Source organism: Acinonyx jubatus, chromosome X (genome assembly GCF_027475565.1).
Source record: "Acinonyx jubatus isolate Ajub_Pintada_27869175 chromosome X, VMU_Ajub_asm_v1.0, whole genome shotgun sequence".
In the NCBI taxonomy this organism is placed as follows: Eukaryota; Metazoa; Chordata; class Mammalia; order Carnivora; family Felidae; genus Acinonyx; species Acinonyx jubatus.
In genome coordinates, this window is record NC_069389.1 from 45,953,095 (window position 1) to 45,972,484 (window position 19,390).

Here is a 19,390-nt window from a genome sequence, read left to right on the forward strand (position 1 = left end):
ACAAATGTTATAAATAGAAGTCGTTGACTCCATTAACAATAGTCAAGTTAGTGTACTTTACTCTTTAGAGAATGCCATGAATGATACTAATTTAGTTCTGCAAAGTCCCATGGTTTTCTTAAAATATGTAAGTCTAGTATTTTAGGCCAAAGTATACATGCAGTGGATGTGCCTCTAACCTAGTATTAGGAATTAACCATCTCTGAAGAGGAAAAAAAGGACAGGGGTTCAAAAGATTCTTTTACAAGCTCAGGACAGTTAATTTCCTTTGCTTTCACCAATTTCTAAAACAGATATGTAATATCTAATGTATCTATATTACAGGTCAGAGAGAACTAAAACCAATGTCTATGTAGAAAACCTCTCACACTACTTAAAACAGATAAAGTACATTAATAGCATGGTATCCTGTAACTTGAGGATTTTCAACCCTTCTGATCATTTTACTGATTGAGACAAATACGTAACTAAGAGAGCGTTATAAAAAGAGTAAGCTTCCTCATACTAATTAGTTTTAAGGCTAAGGTAAGATGTGTTTAAGAAGGCACAACCAAGTTAAAGCCCTCTGCCTCTCAATGAAAAATTTCCCTAGGTATTTTTACTAAGGAATAATTACAGCAATAGCACCAAAAGACACCATTAAATACTTATTACTCTGATAGGTATTTTATATGCATTATCTTTTTAATCACCAAAGTAAGACCTGTTTTGAGGAACAGTTAAGTAACTTACTCAAGATCACACTGGCTAAGTATGAATCCACATTTGAATCTTGGTCTGATGTAGAAGCTTATGCTCTTTCTAATACACTAATATGCTATGAATCCTTCTGAATATTCCAATGTTCTCTGATAACAGTTCACAATGAAAATGCTGTAAAAGCAATAATCAGAATCCAAACTAAAATGTCTACTTCAACATCATACAACTGACCCTTGAACACTATGGGGGGGTAGGGTGCGAACCTCAGTTGAAAATCTGTGTCTAACTCTTAACTCCCCCAAAACTTAACTATTAATAGTTAATTATTAATAGTTCTATTGACCAGAAGCCTTACCAATAACATACAGTTGATTAACATGTATTTTGCATATGTATTATATACTGTATTTTTACAATAAACTAAAGAAAACATTATTAAGAAAACCATAAGGAAGAGAAAACACATTTACAGTACTGTACTGTTTGTTGTTCAAGGGTCAACTGTATTTTCAGTCTCACTTTAAAAAAAGTATGCCTGGGGCGCCTGGGTGGCGCAGTCGGTTAAGCATCCGACTTCAACCAGGTCACGATCTCGCGGTCCGTGAGTTCGAGCCCCGCGTCAGGCTCTGGGCTGATGGCTCAGAGCCTGGAGCCTGTTTCCGATTCTATGTCTCCCTGTCTCTCTGCCCCTCCCCCGTTCATGCTCTGTCTCTCTCTGTCCCAAAAATAAATAAACGTTGAAAAAAAAATTAAAAAAAAAAAAGTATGCCTAAACTCTTACAACTTAAAAATGGCCACAACAAAAACATTAACAACCTAACTTTAAAAAGGGCAAAGGACTTGAACAGACACTCCTCCAAAGAAGATATACAAATGGCCAATAGCCACATGAAAATAACCACGTGAAAAGATACTCAACATCATTAGTCATTAGGAAAATGCAAATCCAAACCACAATGAGATACCAATTCGTAACCATTAGGATAGCTATTATCAAAAAATGGAAAATAACGAGTATTGGTGAGGATGTTGAAAAACCGGAACCTTCATATGTTAGTGGAAGGAAAACAAAATGGTGCAGTCACTGTGAAAAAAAACTGGTGGTTATCCAAAGAATTAAACAGTATTACCATACAATCCAGTAATTACACTCCTAGGTATATAATGAAGAGAACTGAAAACAGGGATTCAAGCAAATACTTATTCACCAATATCCATGCAACACTATTCATCATAACCAAAAGGTAGAAATAACCCAAGTGTCCATCAACAGACTAATGGATACACAAAATGGGCATGTATGTGTTTCTTCCTTAAAAAGGACATTCTGATACAGGCTGCAACATGGATCAACCTTGAAAACACTATGCTAAGTTAAATAACCAGCCACAAAAAGACAAATTATTGTATGATTTCACTTACATGAGGTACCTAGAATAAACAATTCATAGAGACAAAAGTAGAATAAATGTTACTAGGTGTTGAGGGGAAAAGGAATGGAGAGGTACTATGTAATAGGTACAGAGTTTCTGTTTGGGTGATGAAAAGGTTCTGTAAATACAAAGCTGTGTGGTTGTATACAACAATGTGAATATACTTAATGCCACTGAATTGTATACTTAAAAATGATTAAAATGGTCAATCTTAAGTTATGCATATTTTATCATAATTAAAATATATAACTACCTAGATATAGCCTGTTGGTACAAACACCAATGTTTTATAATAAAGCTATAATTAAACAGGTTTTACCTTAGTGGCTTTATATATTCTCAGATATACAACACTGAACTTAGAAAACTAATAAAAACGGGGGACAGTCAATAAAATGTGGGTGAAAATAACTTCTATAAAAGACCTATCACCTTCATTAATCATAACCAATAAGGAGGTAAAAAATCAAAAATTTAACCTACTGATTTAACTCGGCAACTGTCCTAAGCTCAAATTAATGGGAAATATAAGCTAAAACTAAAGGGATGCGTCCATAAAAAAAAAATTGATACAAATAAATCTAGAATACTACTTCTTTAATTTTTTTTTTTTTGAGAGATGGAACATTAGCGGGGAAGGAGCAGAGAGCAAGAGACACAAAATCCGAAGCAGGCTCCAGGCTCCGAGCTATCAGCACAGAGCCCAAAGCGGGGCTCAAACCCACAAACTGTGAAATCATGACCTGAGCCACAGTCAGATGCTTAACCAACTGAGCCACCCAGGCGCCCATCTAGAATACTACTTCTTGAAAAAAATAGCCCTATCCACTTTACCATTATCATGACCCAAGGATATATGGTCTATAAATAAAAAACATCCAGTGAGTTGATGGTCAATTTTTTTAAGCTATCATAAAAAATCATTTAAGTACTTACCTGAAGGTAACACAGCAGAAGCTCTCTACCATCAACTGTTAGAAACAAATTAACCTGGGGGCCCAACCATTTGAGTACTTACCTGAAGGTGACACTGCAGAAACTCTCTACTATCAACTGTTAGAAACAAGTTAAACTGGGGGGCTCAAATGACTGTTAAACTGATGGCTGAAGGTGATGAAAATTTGCCACAACACACACAAACAAAACACAAATTTCAGTTCAAGAAAAATTGAGCACATGATATCAAAGTCCAAAATGGCAAGCAACATGCACTGATATACTTCACTCAATACAGTACGGTTTGTGTTCTACTCAAAAGTAATACTCAGTATTATTCAAAAGTTAGAAAATGACCCAGTCCAAGATAAGAGTTTAATGTATCTATCAGTTATGTCATTTTGCTACATTTGTACCCACCTTTCTGATTTGTTTTGACGAATACACCCTTCAATGATTTCTTTCACTTCAGGATCAGTGACTTTATTGAAACTGGCTGGCTTTATGCCCTGAGAAAAGAAAAATGGTTTCTAGTCACAAAATAAGCAATGGAAAGCCTAAGTCAACAGGATGCTTATTAAAATAATAAATTTTGACCACTAAACTAAAATATTCAAGCTTTAAATAAGGTAAATATATACATACAGTTTAACAATTTTTTGACAAAGATTTTGTCATAGTTCTAATAGTCTACAAATAACAGTGGAGACTTGTAAACAATCTAAATTTCCAACAACAGAGGTGATGTTACATAAATTATGTGATACATATATGCTCATGTTATCCAAAAACTAAAAATGTTCTTCAAGTATTTAATAACAGAAAATTCTCATATTGAAACATTAAGTATGGAAAAAATTGGATCTCAAAATGTACATACAAGTATAACCCCAATTAACAAACTATAATAAACGAGTCTTCCAGAAGAGCTAGAAGCAATGGACACTCAATATATTATGTATGTATAGGGGCGCCTGGGTGGCTCAGTCAGTTAAGCATCTGACTTTGGCTCAGGTCATGATCTCATAATTTGTGGGTTTGAGCCCCGCACCGGGCTCTGTGCTGACAGCTCAGAGCTTGGAGCCTACTTCACATTCTGTGTCTCCCTCTCTCTCTCTGCCCCTCCCCAACTCATGCTCTGTGCCTCTCTCTCAAAAATAAACATTAAAAAAATATATATGTATTATGCAAAATATATATACACACATATATAAACTTTTGAGAAATCTGTATTATTTTTATCATTAAGCAATACTAAAATATTGAGAGAACCTCAAGCTAATCAACAGGTTCTAGGAATGCATTAACAAATTAGTAAGGTCTAGACAATTCAAAATGTTTCTGTAACAATGTTAGCTGCCTGAATATGCTTATTTTACATTCTATTACTCTTAAATTATGAGTTTTAGATTTCAGAAAATAATCATTACAGTCATTTAATAGAAAACTCCAAATTAATCTAGAAGGAGAAAAAGATATGATAGAATAATTGTCATGGAATAAGGCAATCTAAAACCTAGTTCTGGGTCTGTCACACTACTTCACAGGATGCAGAATCAGAAAGCCCAGTATCATATACTAGATAAACCTGGTGAGATTAGGAGTTAATTTGGATCTCAAACTCAAGAAACTTTAATACAGATGGAAATGTGAATTGTGATATGGCATTTTTGTGATTTTAATATGAAATAATAAAATCACCATTCAGAAAATGGTGTTACATCATTCTACTTATACAAAAACTCCTCTTTGACCTTTCCACTGATCTCTTACCTCTTCCGCAGTCCTGGGTAATTATTGCCTTTCTCTGCTCCTAGGTGAAATTAATTGGAAAGCTGCAACTTACAACACCAAGTACAAATTCTTTTCTATTTGTGGCCATACAATGTATGGACTCAGACTAAAAAGACATTCTAGCCTTATCTCTTCTCTCAGCTCTTTGTTGCAGAAATCTTCAAACATACTCAAAGGTAGAATAGTATAAGAAGCCCCATGTAACCACCACCAGCTTCAACAAGCAACATTTTGTCAACCTTGTTTCAGCTATCTACCCCCATACCTTTTTTATCCTAAAATATTTTAAAGCAAATCCTAGGCATCATGTCATTTCACTCAGAAAGTCTCCAGTTTATACCTCTAACAGATATCATGTCACCATCCCACCTAAAATAATTACCAATAATTCCTTAACATTATCTAAAACCCAGTCCACACTCAAATTTTCCAAATTGTCTAAATGATGTCTTCTTATAGTTGGTTTGTTCAAATCAGGATCCAAACAAGGTCCTCACAGTACATGTATGGTGCATTAGACCTGGCTCATACCATCTCACAAGACGCAGCTATTACATTGTCAAGAAATCTGTGAGTTGATTATTAAACACAGTCATTTACAAAACTTATATAATCTTACAATTAAATAAATTATATCAACAGCCAAGGAAATAAATACTGATAACACTACTCGTAATTATTTTACTACATTTACTATTATTTATGCTCTTGAGGTTGTTTATTATATCTGTATGGTAGAAATACCATATGATGAGTGCCACTGTGTATACTGTTCCCGACCCCGCATTCAGTGAGGTCACAGTGGTGACTTGAAATCAGTCATGGTGAGAATATTTAACACCAAGGAAATCAGAGAATGCTAGAAATCAGTGCTTTTTCTTTTTCAGAGAATCGGTTGTTAAACATTTAGTTCACTTAAAGTAGCTCACCACTACTTTAAGTCTCTTGTACTCTTTAACAGTCCCTCCCCTTTTTACTTTCATGAAATTGATTTGTTGGAGAAACTAGGTCATTTGTCCTATGGAATAGCCCACATTCTAGATACTGGCTTTATTTCTTGTCTCCCTAAACATGTATCTCTAGAGTCAGACAGATTTGAGGTCAAAATCCACCACTATTAGTAGCTGTGTGAACTTGGGCAAGTCACAATCTCTGATTCTCAGCCTTATCATTCGTAAACTGAAGATAGCACCATCTTGTAGGGTTATAATATGAAGGTATGTAGTATACAGCATGCATTTAAAAATGGTACCTATTAGTATTAGTTACTTGAAACACTCTAACAATCTCTTTCACAGCCTATTCTACAGCCACCCAAGTAGATATGAAATAGACCTATTTTGAACAATCCTAAGACTTTGCTTCTACCTTACATCCCTTACTATACTCTTATTTTTATAGCTATTTGTGAATTTAAAAATGCAAGCTCTTTATGGGTAGCAAATACTTCTTATTCATCTTTACATTCCTTGAAATTTCTAATGCAAAAAATTACCTATAACAGGGAATCAAATGCTGTAGCTGTTGAACAATATTTTGAATGCTCTTTAATAATTAGGCTTTTAGAACTAGAAACCTTCAAAACCATTTAGTCAAACTTCATTATCAGCTTTGAAAAAATATTATCCACCCAATAAATCTAAAAATTATTTACAAACAAATGGATATAGATATATCTATACATTTACCCAAAGGTACTAATACAGAGCATTTTATGTGACCCCAATAAAGTACAGGCATACAGCATAAATATAAAGCTTGTTTCATTACAATTATGTTAAATTTAGCACTGTTATACAGCACTAAACTAAAACCAAAATTAGTTTTAAGCTGACTTTACCAACTTCAACATAAAACATGACAATCTAAGAAGTAAAAAAGAATAAAGTTATACCTACGCTAGTTACTTTACGGTATATTTGAGCTGCATTCTGGCACTCAGAATAAGGGTATTCAGAAGTAGCCATTTCCAGCATACACATTCCAAAAGCATAGACATCTACAGATTCATCGTAGTGCTCTTCATACATTTCTGGGGCCATAAACTCAGGAGTCCCTACAAAATAACACCACATCCACATTTTTATTAAAAAGAAAAATTTATCCACCAAGATCACATTCCCTTTTCCATATGGATTACCTGGGTTAATTTCTGCTCCCTAAACCAAATTTATAAATAAAACATTTGCAGGAATACTTGCTATATCTATACAAAGTACGTCAAGAATTTCCATAACTTTCCATACTGGTAAAGTACAATTTGTAATGCTCAAGATAATGATTACTAAAATCTGTTTTTATTTCTAATCCTTTATTTACAAATTTTTCTGAATTAAATTAGTAAATCTTCTTTCTTAAGTCTTTGGAACCTTTTAATATGTCCCACAAAAGAAATACACTAGGATGTGTCTGAAATAAGTCAATATATAATAGATATTTAAAAGCAAATTTGGGACACCTGTGGCTCAGTCTTAAGTGTCCTACTCCTGATTTTGGCTCAGGTCATGATTTCACAGTTCTTGAGATTGAGCCCCATATGTCAAGCTCTGTACTAACAGCACAGAGCCTACTTGGGATTCTCTCTCTCCCCCTCTCTCTCTGCTCCCCCCCCCCCATGCTCTTTCTCTCAAAATAAATAAACATTTATAAATAAATAAATAAAGTAAAACCAAATTCACATTCTAGGCCAGGGGTCAGCAAACTTCTCTGTGAAGGACCAGACAGTAAAGATTTCAGGCTTTGCAGTCTATATGGTCTGTGTCACAACTACTCAACTCAGTCACTGTAGTGCAAAAGCAGCTATAGACAATACATAAATGAGGGAGTGTAGTTGTGTTCCAATAAAACTTTTATTTATAAAAATAAGCAATGGAGCCAGATTTGGTTCATGGCCATAGTTTGCTGATCCCAATTCTAGACATACACAATTAAAAAATCTCTCTTTACCCTAACAATAAACTATAAAATGTTAATCACCAATGACACTCTTAGCAAATGATGTTCGCATTAAGGTGGCTAGTCCTAGATCACCAATCTTCACAGATCCAGTGGGTCCCGTGATGAAAATATTGTCACACTTCAGATCCCGGTGAATAATGGGAGGAGTCCTAGTGTGCAAGAACTGCAATCCCTTTAAAATTTGCCTGCACCAACTCCTTAAGACCTTTGGTTTCATGACTTTAAATCGTTTTAAGTACCTACACAAAGGAAAAAAAAGACCACATATAAACAAACATATCTAGCTTATTATATGAGCACTATTAGGGTAAATCATGTAAGTTAGCTGGTATTGTATGTACTATGATTGTCAGCACTGAATTGTCCTCTATTGTCTGTTATAGAAAAAAAAATTAAATCTAGGCTTCATTCTTAGAGAAGACATCCTACCAAGTCTATCATTTTTTAGCTTTTTAAATTCAAAACAAGAATCATTCTAATCAGAGTGACCTCTTGTGGAAGGGCAGCAAAATTTTAAAAAGAAAATCCTTCTCTACTTTCCAATAACTATTTCTATAAAGTCACCAGGGGGGTTAACTATGTAAAATTTTAGTGCAAAGATGCTAGGAAACAGAAAAAGTATATCCCATATTTAATAATTATAAATAAGTGATTGTACCATCAAATGAAAAACTGCAGTCAGAAATAAAACAATAAATTATAATTATATAGTACTGTTCACTAGATATGTGAACCTGGCCACACTCCCCCAATCTTTCATTATTTTTACAAAATGACATTATTTGTAATTCTTAAACTCTATGCTATCCCACAAATATTCATTTCTCAATACTGTATATTCTAACAAATTTAACATCCTAAATTTTTCAACCTGCCCTGACACATAGTTGCCAGTCAAACACTACATATTCTTTAATCAAGTACTGCAATTTTACAAACAATTTTTATGACTCTTGAAAATTATTTCCAAATAAAACTTCATTAGCACTATCAGGGTCAACTTACGTTTTTAAGGTTCCTGATGTCATAAGTTCAGTCACCAATACAATACATTTCTTTCCCTTTAATATAGACTCCCAGGAATCATAAAATCGAACTATATTGGGATGTTGGAGACCTTTTAACATCTCTGCTTCTTCCTTGAACCTTTGCTGCTCAGCTTTGGTTAATTTCCGGTCCTGAAATGGAGTAGCAAGTTCCAAATAGAGTCTAGAAATTCTCATGGACATTTCTAACACCACTTAAATGTGTGCTTTGTTCTGTTGTTTTCATTTATATATGTATTTTTATCTGTCAATTTTTTTCTCAGGACTTATATAATCATTGATAAATTTTATTAGGTAGTTACTTTCATTCCTCCCATTCAACAATGCAGCAGCTGTTATATTTCATAACTATGCTATAAACCTACCTGCAAAATAAATCAATATGCTAAGAAACAATACCTCATATGATAACTAAACTTTCCGTGATCATTTCACAATATACACATATATCAAATCATTATGTTGTACATTTTAAATATCTACTTGTTATATATCAATTATATCTCAATAAAACTGGAAAAAGAAAAATAATATATCAAAATGAAAAAAAGTAATAAAACAAACAGGAAGTTTCCCTAAGAAATCCCTGAATTTCCACATCTATAGGATCTATATAATGTCAGGACAGGAATAATCAAAATGTTAGACATGTAGACATCTATTCTGGTTAAATATCTGAACTGCCAACATATTTCTAGAAAGAAATACAAGGTTACCAACCAGTAAAATACCTTCAAACAGGAATTAGACCTCTAATCTGCTATATTAAATGCTAAAAGTCAAAGGAGCAATGTTTATAGAATTCTGAGGGAGGACTGTAACCCTAAAACTCTGAACCCAGAAAAATAACCAATCAAATTTATAAGGGAAAAACAGACATTTTTAAGAAAATAAGGACCCAAAGTACATCATTCCATACACCCCTTCTGAAAATATTATTCAAAGAATTTCAAAAAAAATATGGCCAAATAAAATCATTAGAAAAGGACTGTGTGGCATACAATAAATAGTAATAAATTGCCAATAATGCTTACTTAGGGTAAAGGCTAAGTAATAGTGGTTAATGTAGTTGGTAAAATGGAATGAATTTTCTAAACAATAATTAAAATAGAAGATATATAATGCAAAAAGAAAGCCTGGAATTAAAACTCCAGATGATCACTGAATGTTGTATGTAATAAGTGAGGAATCAGTAAATTCTACACCTGAAACTAATTTACACTGTATGTTAGCTGGAATTTAAATAAAAATGTGAGACTACAAAAATTTTAATTTAATTTAAAAAATTCTAACAAAAAAAAGGAAGAATAAAAGCAATTTTTGTCTTCTGCAAGAGGGAGCAGAAGAAGAAGGAGTGGCAGAACTATTTTTAAGTTTTGATTTTAACAGAGAAATAATCAAGTATCCTCGTTAAAAATTTAGGTATGATTTCCATTTCAAGATGATTGACAACATATTAAATTAAATTAAATTAAATCCCTTCTCTTCCTAAATTCCACCAAAATGGCAAAAGAAATATATAAACAAATCCATAATAGCATTGGAAATAAGAGGAGGGTTCAAACCAAAGATTTTTTTAAAGATAAAATACATACATTGATAGACTATATTTTTATGAAACTCAAGAGAGTAGGAAAAAAAGGAAAAAGAGTAGAAGAAATATTAACTTGATAAACATGAAAGAGTATCATTAGAGAGGTTTCTTTTGCTTAGCAAAAATAAACTACTGGGACTTCCTGAATATAAAAACTTCTTCACAGCAAAGGAAACAATCAACACAACTAAAAGGCAACCTACAGAATGGGAGAAGAAGTCTGCAAATGACATATCTGAGAAAGGGTTACTATCCGAAAAATATAAATAATGTATACAACTTAACACCCCTCAAAAACAAATAATCCAGTTAAGAAAATGGGCAGAAGATATGAATAGGCATTCTTCTGAAGAAGACATACAGATGGCTAACAGACACATGAATAGATGCTCAACATCACTGATCATCAGGGAAATACAAAACTAATGATATATAACCTCACACCTGTCAGAATGGCTAACATCAACACAGGAAACAACAGGTGCTGGCAAGGATGTGGAGAAAGGGGAACCTTCTTATACTGTTGGTGGAAACGCAAACTGGTATAGGCACTCTGGAAAACAGTATAGAGGTTCTTCAAAAAGTTAAAAATAGAACTACCCTATGATCCAGCAATTGCACTACTAGGTATTTACACAAAAAATACAAAAATACTAATTCAAAGGGATACATGCATCCCGATGTTTATAGTAGCATTATCTATAGTAGTCAAATTATGGAAACAGCCCAAGTGTCCATCAACTGATGAATGGATAAAGAAGATGTGTCTTTGCATCCTTGCAAAGACAAGGATGGACCTAAAGAGTATTATGCTAAGTGAAATAAGTCAGTCAGAGAAGACAAACACCATATGATTTCACTCATATGTGGAAGTTAAAAACAAATGAACAAATGGGAAAAGAAAGAGAGAGGCAAACCAAGAAACAGACTCCTAACCATAGGGAACAAACAGAGCAGAGAGAGAAGGAGACAAGAGGATCTCAAGTGGGCTCTATAGTGACAGCAGAGGGCCTGATTCAGGGCTCGAACTCAGAACTGTGAGATCATGATCTGAACCAAAGTTGGATGCTTAACCAACTGAGACACCCAGGCGCCCCCCATAAGTTCTTTATAGATTCTGCATACAAGTCCTTTATCACATATGTGATTTGAAAATACTCTCTGCCACTCTCTGGATTACCTTCTCATTCTCTTAATAGTGTCTTTCATAAGAGCAAAATATTTTAATTTTGTTGAAGTCCAATTTATTGATTTTTCTACTTTCATGGATCATGTGTTCATTGTTACATCCAAGAACTCTTTGCCTATATTTGAAATGTTTCACACTAAAATGTTGGGATAATTTTGTTGACAAAGTTGTACATCATGTTCTCTTCTACTTTGACTCTTTTCCAGAGCATGTCACTTCTTCTCGCATGTATTTTTGCACTCTTTATTTTTCTTCATCAGGTTCATTAATCATTTTTTCAGAAAGTCAAAATGAGTAAAATTTATTTATCGTATTTTTATGTTTGCAAGTTTTTATTAATTTCAGTTATCTTTATTAATTCCCTCTTCTTTTATTTTGCTTTTCCTTTGCTATTATTTCCCTAATGTCTCAAGAGTACTACATCCCTTCTAGTTATTATTCATTAATAATGAAGACATTTTAGGTGATAAATTTTCTTCTGGGAATAGCTTTTGCAATGATCCACAAGTTTCACCATAATGTCCTCTATTTTATAGCGTTCTAGGTAGTTTATAATTTCAGTTTTGATTTTCTCCTCAATCCAAAATTTGTCTAGAAATGTGATTTCTGATTTCCAATTAAGAATCTTTTAGTTATTTGTTTCATTATTTCTAATTTTACTGAGTAATGCAGAATATAAAACATATTTTCTTTAACTTAATATTTTCTAAGGGCCACATATTTGACCAACTTTTTTAGAGGCTTCAGACTGTATTAATGTATATTCTCTCTTTGAAGGATATAAAGTACTATATATCCATCAAATGAAGTCTGTGGATTATACTATCTATTTATTCACTTTTTGTCTACTCGATCTGTCCTATTTTGAAATAATAGGACCTGGAATTTCCTACTATAACCATATGTTTACCCATTTTCCTTGAATCTATTACAGATTCTTAGTTTAAATTACTAGCCAAATTATTTTTGGTGCCTACAGGTCTTTGATATATCTTCTTAAACTGTGAAGTAAATAATTTCATAAAATCCTGTTCAATGTTTTTACTTTCTTCCTTCTGTGATACATTAATATTGCCACTCCTCTTTTCTCTTTCTTGTGCATATGTTTATCTTAACCTTTCTTTATCACTGTTTCAAGTATATTTTTAGCAAACAACACATGTGGGTTTTGTCTTTTAACCCCATCTGGGAGGCTGAGTCCACAGACTTCATTTGATGGATATATAGTACTTTTTGATTTTGACAGGGACTGCATTGTATTTGCCAATCTCCTTTGGCATTGACACTTAACGATATTAAGCCTTCTAGCCATTAAATTCCATTTATTTATGTCTTCTTTAAATTTAGCAATGTTTTGGGGGCGCCTGGGTGGCTCCGTCGGTTAAGCGTCTGACTTCGGCTCAGGTCATGATCTCACAGTTTGTGAGTTCGAGCCCCGCATCGGGCTCTGTGCTGACAGCTCGGAGCCTGGAGCCTGCTTGGATTATGTGTCTCCCTCTCTCTCTGACCCTCCCCCCGTTCATGCTCTGTCTCTGTCTCAAAAATAAATTAAAAAAATTAAAAATAAATAAATAAATAAATAAATTTAGCAATGTTTTGGGGCACCTGGCTGGCTCAGTCGGTTAAATGTCCGACTTCAGCTCAGATCATGATCTCATGGTTCGTGAGTTCCAGCCCTGGGTCAGGCTCTGTGCTGCCAGCTCAGAGCCTGGAGCCTGCTTCAAATCCTGTGTCTCCCTCTCTCTCTTCCCCTCCCTCACTCATGCTCTCTGTCTCTCAAAAATAAATAAAAACATTTAAAAAAATTAAAAAATAAATTTAGCAATGTTTTGTAGTTTTCAGTGTTACAAGTCTTTCACCCCTTTAATTAAATTTCTTCCTACATATTTTGTTCTTTTTGATGCTATTATAAATGGAATTGTTTTCTTAATTTCCTTTTTGGGTTATTAATTTCAGTACAGAAACACAACTGATTTTTGAGTGTTGGTTTTGTATCCTACAACTTTGCTGAATTAGTTTATTAGTGTTTGATTTTCAGTGCTATGAAAAAGAAGCTAACAAGTTGTAAAAATGAAAAAAATGTGATCTAAGTCAACAGGAATAAAGGAAACAAAAAGTAAAATATATAAAGAACCTAAAATAAAATGGAAGTAGTAAAATTAAGTATATCATGTGCTAAATCAAATATGTTCATAATGCATGATATACAATGCAGTCCCTATCAAAATCCCAATGACATTATCTGCATAAATTTTAAAAAATCCTAAAATTCATGTGGAATCTCAAAGACCTCAAATTCCCAAAATAATCTTGAAAAAGAAAAAAGTTGGAGTTCCTGATTTAAAAAACTTACTATAAAACTACAGTAATCAAAACAGTGTGATACCGGCATAAAGGCAGACAAAAAGATCAATGAGACTACAGAGCCAGGAATAATCCCTTGCATATATGGTCAAATAAATGATTTTCAACAATGATGCCAAGATCAATCAATGGGAAAAGGACAGTCTCTTCAACAAATGGTTGAGCAAACTGGGTATCTGCATGCAAAAAACGTAAAGTTGGACTCTTAGCTTACACCATATACAAAAATTAACTCAAAATGTATCAAAGACCTAAACATAAGAGCTAAAAATTAAAAAAAAAAAAAAAAAACTTCTAGAAGAAAAAATAGAGGAAAGCTTCATGATATTGGGTGCAACAATAAATTTTTGGATATGACACCAAAAGGATAGAGATAAGAAAAATTAGATAAATTGGACTTAGTCAAAATTTAAAACTTTTGTACATCAAAGTACTATTAAAAGAATGAAAAGACAATCCACAGTATAGGAGAAAACATTTGCAATTCATATATCTGATGAGGGATTAATATTCAGATCATATAAAGAACTCTGACAACTCAACAACCATAAACACAACAACCAAAAAAACAAACAACCCAATTTAAAAATTGGTAAAGGACTTGAATAGTTATTTCTCCAAAGAATGAAATATAAATTGATAGTAAGCACTTGAAAAGAGGCTCAACGTCACTAGTCACTAGGGAAATGGAAATCAAAACCAGAATGAGATAGCACTTCACATCTATTAGGATGGCTATGTTTCATGAATTTATTTTGACAGAGAGAGAGAGAGAGAGAGAGAGAGAGAGAGAGAGAGGAGGGGCAGAGAAAAGGAGAGAATCCCTAGCAGGCTCTGCGCTGTCAGCACTGAGACCAACCGATGCTATTTTAAAAAAACAAACCAAACAAAACAAAAAACAGAAAATAACAAAGAGTTGGCAAAGATGTAGAAAAACTGGAACCCTTGTACATTGCTAGCAGGAATGTAAAATGCTACAGCCACTGTGAAAATAGTATGGCAGTTTCTGAAAAATTAAACATAGAATTACCATGTGATCCAGCAAATCCACTTCTAGATATATACCAAAAAGAATTAAAAGCAGGGACTTAAACAGATATTTACACACTAATATTTATGACAGCATTATTCATCATAGTCAGAAGAAACAACAGAAATGTACATCAATGGATAAACGGATAAAACAAATGTAGTATATACATACAATGGAATGTATGCCTTAAATGCCTTAAAAAGGAATAAAACTTTAATATATGCTACAACATGGATGAAACTTGAAAAGGTTATGCTAAGTAGAATAACCCAGACACAAAAAGGCAAATATTGTAGGATTCCACTTTTAGAAGGTACCTAGAATAGGCAAATTCATAGAGACAGAAAGTACAATAGTGGTTACCAGGGGCTAGGAGAGTGGGGAAAGGGGAATTATTGATTAATGGGTATAGAGCTTCAGTTTGGGATGTTTAAAAGTTCTGGAGATGGGAGGTGGTAATGGTTGTAAAACAATGTTAATATAGTTAATGCCACTGAATTGTGCACTTAAAATGGGTAAAATGGTAAATTTTATTTTTATTTTATTTTTATTGTTATTTTTTTTTTCAACGTTTATTTATTTTTGGGACAGAGAGAGACAGAGCATGAACGGGGGAGGGGCAGAGAGAGAGAGGGAGACACAGAATCGGAAACAGGCTCCAGGCTCTGAGCCATCAGCCCAGAGCCTGACGCGGGGCTCGAACTCACGGACCGTGAGATCGTGACCTGGCTGAAGTTGGACGCTTAACCGACTGCGCCACCCAGGCGCCCCTAAAATGGTAAATTTTAATGTTATGTACATTGTGCCACAACAAAAAAATATTTTAAAAAAGAGGTAAGGAATTAATATGTTGTCTTTCTCTATCTGACTTATCTCACTTAGCATAATGCCTTCCAGATCCATCCATGTTGTCACAAAGGCAGGATTTCCTGCTTTCTTGTGGCTAAATAATATTCCATTGCATATATCTAAATAATATTCCATTGTGTGTATATATGCATCACATCTTCTTTATGCATTCATCTGCTGACAGACACTTAAGATGTTTCCATATCTTGGCTATTATGAACAATGCTGCAATGAAAATGGGTGTGTAGATATCTGAGACACAAGCAGTGTGTCATATCACTTATATGTGGAATCTAAAAAATGAATTTGTAAAAACAGTAGAATAGCAGTTATCAGGGGGTGGGTGGTACAGAGGGAATTTGGGATATATTAAGGATATAAATGTACAACTAGTAAATAAGTAAGCTGTGAAGATCTAATATACGATATTCTGATTATAGCCAACAATATTATAAACTTCAAAGTTGCTAACAGACTAAATCTTAACTGCTTTCAACACAAAAAAGAAATGATAAATATGTGACATGACAAAAAGTGTTAGCTAATGCTACTGTAGCAATCACATTGCAATATATAAATGTATCAAGCCAACACAGTTATACACTTTAAACTTATGCAATGTTATATAAAGAAAATGCTAAAAGAGTTACGGAACTCAAAGAACAAGAACAAAAGATACTACACTTAGAAGAGACCTGGAAGGAGCACCTGGGTGGCTCAGTCAGTTAAGCGTCTGACTTCAGCTCAGGTCACAATCTCAAAGTTCATGAGTTCAAGCCCCACCCCCATTGGGTTCCATGCTGCAGCTCAGAGCCTGGAGCCTGCTTCAGATTCTGGGTCTCCCTCTCTCTCTGCCCCTCCCCTGTTTGCACACTCTTTCTCTCAAAAATAAACATTTTAAAAAAAGAAGACCTGGACATAAATGTTTATGCTTTTCTAACTTAAGATGACTAATTAAGTCCTAAATTAGCTGGAAGTCATCCACTTGGGATAGATCAGCAGATCTATTCTGAAGAATAATGAATAAAATTTGATGCCTTGATTAAATTAGTAGAATACAAGTCATTCATGTTCCAAACTAAACTACTCCATCTTATCCTCTGATCTTAGGAATCAAAAGTAGTCAGCATTAAGAGTAAAGAACTTTACAAAATTACAACTGCTGTCCCAGATGTATTGCTGGAGGTAAAGTCCACTGAAAAGGTATAGCCAAGATCTTCCAAGGTCCACTTATAATTCAGTGAGTGGAAAGTAAACCTGCCAAACTAGCACCAAATCCAGAGAACAGCTTTCAGCTACTACAGTAATCTTCCTTTAAACACACACTGACACACACACACAATACTGTATTATGATAACCACTTTAATACGGTAACTTTCACACATCACCAACGAGAGTTCTTATACAAAAAAAGAAATGATGAAACACAAAAGGCAAATCAGAAAGCAGTGATAGCTAATGGAGTTGATACAGAAGTCAGGAAAATTATATAAAAATGATCCCTAAATCTTACTGTCTCTAGGTAAGGTGACCAAAAAAGTATCAAGTACCAATTTTTCAATATTATTAAATTATATAACTGGATATAATAGAAGTCAAATACATGGAGCACCTGGGTGGCTCAGCCGGTTAAACGTCCAACTTCAGCTCAGGTCATGATCTCATAGTTTGTAAGTTTGAGCCCCGTGTTGGGGTCTGGGCTGACAGCTCAGAGCCTGGAGCCTGCTTCAGATTCTGTGTCTCCCTCTTTCTCTGCCCCTCCCCTGCTTGCTCTCTGTCTCTCTCTCAAAGATAAACATTAAAAAATAATAATAATAATAATAAAAGAAGTCAAATACAAATTTACCAAATTGACTTCAACTACTCCACACTACTTTAAAAAGAAATACTGTCTTGGGAGTGCCTGTGTGGCTCAGTCAGTTGAGTGTCCAGCTCTTCATTTCAGCTCAGGTCATGACATCACAGTTTCGTGGGTTCGAGCCCCGCCATCAGGCTCTGCAATGGCAGTGAAGAGCCTGCTTGGGACTCTCTCTCCATTTCTCTCTGCCCCTCTCCAATTTGTACTCTCTCTCAAAATAAACTTTAAAAAAATTTTAAAAAAAGAAATACTATCTTTTTGTGAATGTTAACTAAGCACTTAATCTATCATAATATATGGAATGCTAACAACATATACAAAATCTTTCCTGAGATAAGGCATAGTACCAACATGACTAACATGCATATGTATTTATTCAAGATAAGAAGCATTTCATTCTAAAGAAGACATACAGATGGCCAACAGACATGTGAAAAGATGTTCAACATCACTGACGGTCAGGGAAATTCAAATCAAAACTACAATGAGATATCACCTCCCACTTGTCAGAATGGCTAAAATCAACAACAAAGTCAATAACAGGTGTTGGTGAGGATGTGCAGAAAGGAGAACTCTCTTGCACTGTTGGTGGGAATGCAAACTGCTGCAGCCACTGCAGCAAACAGTGTGGAGGTTCCTCAAAAAGTTAAAAATAGAACTACCCTACGACCCACTAATTGCACTACTAGGCATTTACCCAAAGGATACAAATATACTAATTCAAAGGGATACATGCACCCTGATGTTTACAGTGGCATCTACAGTAGCCAAGTTATGGAAACAGCCCAAGTGTCCATCAACTAATGGATATGTATACACACACACACACACACATATATATACATGGCATCTTCTTTATCCATTCGTCAATGTGGGCTGTACACACACACACACACACATATATATACATGGCATCTTCTTTATCCATTCGTCAATGTGGGCTGTACACACACACACACACACACACACACACACTACATATAATGGAATATAATTCAGCCATTAAAAAGAAAGGTATTTTGCCATTTGCAATGACATGGATGGAGCTAGAGAGTATAATGCTAAGTGAAATAAGTCGGCCAGCGAAAGACAAATACTATATGATTTCACTCATATGTGGAATTTAAGATACAAAACAAACGAACAAAGGGAAAAGAAGAGACAGAAAGGCAAATCAAGAAACAGACTCCTGACTATGGAGAACTGATAGCTACCAGAGGGAAGGTATGTGGGGAATGGCTGAAGTAGATGATGGGAATTAAGGAGTGCACTTATGATGAGCACCAGATGTTGTATGGAATTGATGAATCACTATACTGTACACCTGAAACTAATATTACACTGTATGTTAACTGATTTTTCTTTTTCTTTTCTTTTTTTTATTTGAGAGAGAGAGCATGCATGAGCAGGGAAGCGGGGGGGGGGGCATCGAGAGAGAGAGAGAGAGAGAGAGAGAGAGAGAGAGAGAGAGAGAAAATCTCAAACAGGCTCCATGCTGTGTGGGGCTCTATTCCAACAACCATAAGATCATGACCTGAGCCGAAACCAAGAGTTGAATGTTTAACCAACTGAGCCACACAGGCGCCCCTCTTTGTTTTACTTAAACTTTAGTTAGTTAACATACAGTGCAATA

General features: G+C 34.4%; 1 protein-coding gene across 4 annotated transcripts in view; it reads right to left on the reverse strand.

The window, feature by feature from the left end:
- The window catches only part of WNK3 (WNK lysine deficient protein kinase 3), a 176,006-nt gene that overhangs the window by 123,378 nt on the left and 33,238 nt on the right, over positions 1-19,390 (reverse strand). For all 4 annotated transcript variants that reach the window (XM_053202356.1, XM_053202358.1, XM_053202355.1 and 1 more), the window contains exons 3-6: positions 8,829-9,001; positions 7,842-8,062; positions 6,764-6,921; positions 3,492-3,580 (exon numbers count right to left, since the gene is read on the reverse strand). In XM_053202356.1, the coding sequence (XP_053058331.1) occupies positions 3,492-3,580; positions 6,764-6,921; positions 7,842-8,062; positions 8,829-9,001 (641 nt within the window). The remainder of the gene's footprint in view (positions 1-3,491; positions 3,581-6,763; positions 6,922-7,841; positions 8,063-8,828; positions 9,002-19,390) is intronic.